Source organism: Otolemur garnettii, unplaced genomic scaffold (genome assembly GCF_000181295.1).
Source record: "Otolemur garnettii isolate 467f Iridium unplaced genomic scaffold, OtoGar3 scaffold00204, whole genome shotgun sequence".
NCBI classification, from domain to species: Eukaryota; Metazoa; Chordata; class Mammalia; order Primates; family Galagidae; genus Otolemur; species Otolemur garnettii.
Genome location: NW_003852599.1, coordinates 179,060 through 183,668, shown reverse-complemented (window position 1 = coordinate 183,668; position 4,609 = coordinate 179,060). Strand labels below are relative to the sequence as shown.

General features: G+C 53.1%; 1 protein-coding gene across 1 annotated transcript in view; it reads right to left on the bottom strand.

The window, feature by feature from the left end:
• LCK (LCK proto-oncogene, Src family tyrosine kinase) overlaps nucleotides 1-4,609 on the bottom strand; it is a 31,579-nt gene that overhangs the window by 10,789 nt on the left and 16,181 nt on the right. The window contains exons 2-9 of the mRNA XM_012812387.2: nucleotides 3,038-3,147; nucleotides 2,662-2,743; nucleotides 2,401-2,491; nucleotides 2,043-2,141; nucleotides 1,782-1,885; nucleotides 1,524-1,673; nucleotides 1,118-1,270; nucleotides 798-977 (exon numbers count right to left, since the gene is read on the bottom strand). Of these exons, the coding sequence (XP_012667841.1) occupies nucleotides 798-977; nucleotides 1,118-1,270; nucleotides 1,524-1,673; nucleotides 1,782-1,885; nucleotides 2,043-2,141; nucleotides 2,401-2,491; nucleotides 2,662-2,743; nucleotides 3,038-3,142 (964 nt within the window). The 5' untranslated portion in view covers nucleotides 3,143-3,147. The remainder of the gene's footprint in view (nucleotides 1-797; nucleotides 978-1,117; nucleotides 1,271-1,523; nucleotides 1,674-1,781; nucleotides 1,886-2,042; nucleotides 2,142-2,400; nucleotides 2,492-2,661; nucleotides 2,744-3,037; nucleotides 3,148-4,609) is intronic.

The following is a 4,609-nucleotide window of genomic DNA, read 5'->3' as shown; positions in this document are numbered from 1 at the left end:
AGTTAATATAAGGCAAGCACTGTTCTAACTGCTCAGTGTGCATTAACTCTTTCACCCTTGCAAGACCCTATGAGAAGTTACTAGCACATTATTACCACCATTGTACAGATGAAGAAAACATGGCAGAGAGAAGTGATACGATTATCCCCAAACCATATAATTGTGAAGACAGAATTCTGACCCAGGCAGTCAGACTCCAGAGCCCTCCTTAATGAATACTCTGTATTATTTCTGGGTCAGTCCATTTAGATATCTGCTGTTATCCTTGGGAGAACTGAACACCAGAGACAGTGTAGGCACTTGGCCTATGACACACAGCAAATGAGTGTGAGCAAAGGTAAGTCTACAAATTCATATCCTCCTCCTGGGGCTCTCACTCTGTCCAACAGCAGACCAAGGGAGGTGGGAGACTCACTCAGAGTTGAAAAATAGGGCTTTGGGGAGCAGATCTGCCCTCCCAAGGCCCAGGAGCAGAAGGGAAAGAAATGGGGCTAGGAACCACTTATTTTTAAGATTAAGTTTCCTGAGATCAAAGTAAGGCTTTGAATAAGGCAAATAGGACTGCAGGGCAAGGAAGATTCAGGTGAATGCTCACCCAGAGACTACCACCTTAGGCTGAGTCTCCAGACAGGCTCAGACAATACACTTTCTTTGCACCCCTGGAAGTGAGTCTTTAGGGGCCCAGGAAAGCAAAAGAAACCCTTAGCGTTGGGCCAAAGAAAAAGGTGTATTCCCACTCTCCCTCAGGGTCAGAAGGAACAGCAGTTTCCCAGCAAGGGGTTCAGGGTGGCACGCACCATTCTCCATGTATTCAGTGATGATATAGATGGGCTCCTGGGTGACCACTGCATAGAGCCGGACCAGCCGCTGGTGTTGCAGCTGCTTCATGAGGTTGGCCTCAGCCAGGAAGGCATCAGGGGACATGCTGCCCTGCTTCAGGCTCTTCACTGCCACCTTTGTGTGCCCATTGTAGAACCCTGGGTGTGAGGAAGGAAGGATTCAGGCAGTCGCTGGCGCCCCACGTTCCCAGAGCCAGGCAGCTGTCCTGGGACTCCCACCACCTCAGCATATGCCTCTCCTCCCCTCTTCCTCTGCAGTCCTGGAGGTCCATACTCACCCATCCACACTTCCCCGAACTGGCCAGCCCCCAGCCGCTCAACCAATTTCAGCGTCTCTCTGGGAACCTCCCACTCGTCCTCCCACCAAGGCTTCTGGGGCTTCTGGGTCTGGCAGGGGCGACTCAACCGGGTGCACAGCCCATCTGAAGCATCTACCAGGACAAGGCAGAGGGGAGAGTTGTCAAAATGGCAGGCCTTGGGTGCCTCCAACAGCTCCCACCACTCCAAGTCTCTATCTAGGGAAAATGGACTAGCAGGGGAGGTGTGGGACTGTCACCCAACGTCTGGGGCTGTAGGTAACACACCTCACCCACTGTGGGAAATGGAGAAGTGCACTGAAAAATGGATGGAGGGTACCCCAGAAGGCTGAGAGGGCACAGGTGAGGGGGTTCTGCCCAGGCTCACTGGTGTAATGGCGGACCAGTTCATGCAGGCCGGGAAAGGTGATGCGAGGGGAGATGTAGAAGCCGCCTTTATCCAGGTTACGGATCTTGTAATGTTTTACCACCTCTCCCTGGTTCTGGTCGAAGTCCCGGACCGATAGTGAAAACGATCCTGAATGAATGAATGGGTGAGCAAAGGAAAACACTCAGAGGAGGAAGCCCGCCTGCCACCGCATGGCTCCCCTTGGGCTCTGCCGGTGCCCCTCTGCCCGTGGCTCACCCGCAGTGCTCTCGCTCTCCCGGATCAGGAAAGAGCCATGTGTGTTCCCAGGCGCTAGGAGCTGTCGCTCTGCATCCTTGCGGCTCAGGTTTTTAAAGAACCAGCTGCCCAGGCAGAAGCAAAGGCTGTTAGCTGTTGGTTCATTCTTCTTCTGTTACCCTCAAGCATTCACCACCACCCCCAGGTCCACTCCCCAACCCCTGGATCCCTGGATCAGCTCCACCATCCACTCTACCCCACCCACGACCAGTCTTTGCTCACGGTTCAGGCTCCAGGCTGTTGGCTTTGGCCACAAAGTTGAAGGGGATGAAGCCTTCCAGGCCGGTGGTCAGGGACTGCGCCTTCCACCACTCGCCGCTCCTGTTCCACGGAGGCAGGTCAGTGTGGCCTGCTCAGCCACTGCTCAGCCATGGACTCAGCTGGAAACCCTCCCTCAAAGACCCCAGTTATGCCAGCTCCCTAACCCCAACCTGCCCTGGCTCAGCACTGTGAAGTCTCCCATCTTGGCCCAAGGATGCCCACGCCCAGCCAGTCAGTAGCTGCAGGAGGGCTGGGATATGGGGGTTCCTTGCTCCCTCCCAGATTCCACCAGGGTGTGGGGGAGGGGCCGGGAACTCACTGCTCCAGGATCCGGAGCTGTTCACCCTTTTGGAAGCCCAGGTCTCCATCATGAGAGGGCTCATAGCTGTGCAGAGCAATAACCAGGTTGTCTGTAAAGACAGTGGGCGTCAGAGAGCATGGAGACCTGGAGTTTCTGGGTGGGGGACCAGACTAGGGTCTATTAGGAAGAGGGGAAAGACAGGATATGGGGTGGGGTGGGGGGAGGTGACAACCAAGGATCCACAGGCCTTATCTTTCAGGCCCTGTTGGTTAGGGTCACCTTGCAGTGGGGAGGCTGGTGGATTGGAGCCCTCATAGGTGACCAGTGGGTCCCGCACGTCAGAGCCATTTCGCATGGGCAGCTGTGGGGTGGGGGAAGAGGGTGGGGTCAGAGGACAGAAGACTGGGCTAGACTCTGGCTCCCCCCACCCTTGCTTTCCATTTCTCCATCATGGTTGGTTTTATCCCTCTATTTACTAACTACTTGCTGTGTGACCTTAGGAGAGTCCCTTCCCCTCTCTGGACCTCTTTTCCTTTCTTACTCCAGGGGAGAGGGCCACTCTGTTATTTCAAGGGCCTATAGTGGTCAATTTCTTCCTCCTGGGTTGCATATTCCACCTGATTCCCTCACCAAGGTCCCTTGTCTTGCCTCTTACCGTGGCCTTGCCATCCAGTGGGACTATGGGATAATGGCAGTTCTCACAAACATCGATGCTTTCCATCCAGTCGTCTTCAGGGTTTGAGCTGCAGCCACAGCCCATGGTCCCTGAAGGAATGGAGAATAGCCTGAAGGGGGTTCCCCTAAGATCTGTTCCCCTAAGGCCTTGCCCTGGGAATTTCCAAAAGTACCTAGGATTGTAAGATCCCAGGGCCCCCATTCGCCAGCCACAGAAAAGCTGAACTGGGGACCCTGGCTCTTGATGGGTGTTTCCTCTGAGTCCTTAGGCCACAAGTATATTCACACCAGGCCCCAGGCCCAGATGAGCGGTAGGCCCCGCCCTCCCACCTGGGATGGGCAAACCGCCGCAGGCACCTTTGTTAGTCTAGTTACCCACTTCCTGCCTCTCCTTCCTCCCTTGCCCCCTGCCAGCGTCTCATGTTGGGGGACTACCTCCTAGAGATCCCCCAGCCCTAGAGGGAATACCACATAACTTTTGCTCAGATCCCTCCTACCAGAGAGGCGTGGATGCCCCACTTCCTAATTGCAATTTCCCTTTCCAATACAGTAGCTAAATAAAAGACTCCTCCTACCAAAGTCAGCCATCTGGCCTCTGCCCCCTCACCCCTCACACCCACACAGTCACTTTCAGGGATTCCTTTAAACAAGGTCTTGCTTCTCCCCAGCAGAAAATCCTTCAGTGGCCCTGTTGGCCCTAACTTTTTTTCACATGTTTACCTGTTTTAGCAGTGGAAATTTTTTGTCAGATAAAGTCAAGCAGAACCCTATAGAGTAAGCAGGCAGACATGGAACTGTTCTGCTGAAGCAGACAGGGGCCCTCACTCTGGAAGCCCTGGCAGTCCCTGAGACACCTCCTTTCCTAGGGCTGCTCCTCAGATAAAGCACGAGTTCTCAGGCAAAGTTTATTTACCAGGCATTCAAGACCCTTTAATATCAAGTTCAAAACCATCTCTTCAGTCTGTTCTACTAAACACACACCCACACACACAGAGGCACCCCCACACACTCACACAGCTTGTGTTCTGAGCTACTCTTTCTGTCTTCTTTTTTTTTTGCAGTTTTTGGCAGGGGCCAGATTTGAACCTGCCACCTCCAGTATATGGGACTGGCGCCCTACTCCTTGGGCCACAGGCGCCGTCCTGAGCTACTCTTTTTTTGCTTTTTGAGACAGGGTCTCACTTTGTTGTCCAGGCTGGTGTCCTGACCTTAGCTCACTACAACCTCAAACTCCTGGGCTCAATAAATCCAGGTTTCCCAGTAGGTGGGATTATAGGTTTGTGCTCACCCCTGGCTAAATTTTAAATTCTAATTATTCTAATTTTAGAAGCAGGGTCTTTTTATATTGTCCAGGTTGGTCTCAAACTGGAGTTCAAGCAATACTTCTGCCTTGGCCTCTCAAAGGGCTAGGATCTTAGGCATGAGGCATCATGCCCAGCCCTGAGCTACTCTTGCTTTTCCCAAACACCTCACACCATTTTCTTACTTCACACTTTTGTACTTGTGGTTGCCACCAGCCTTAGAGTGCTCTGGTTTTTTGGTTTTTTTTTTT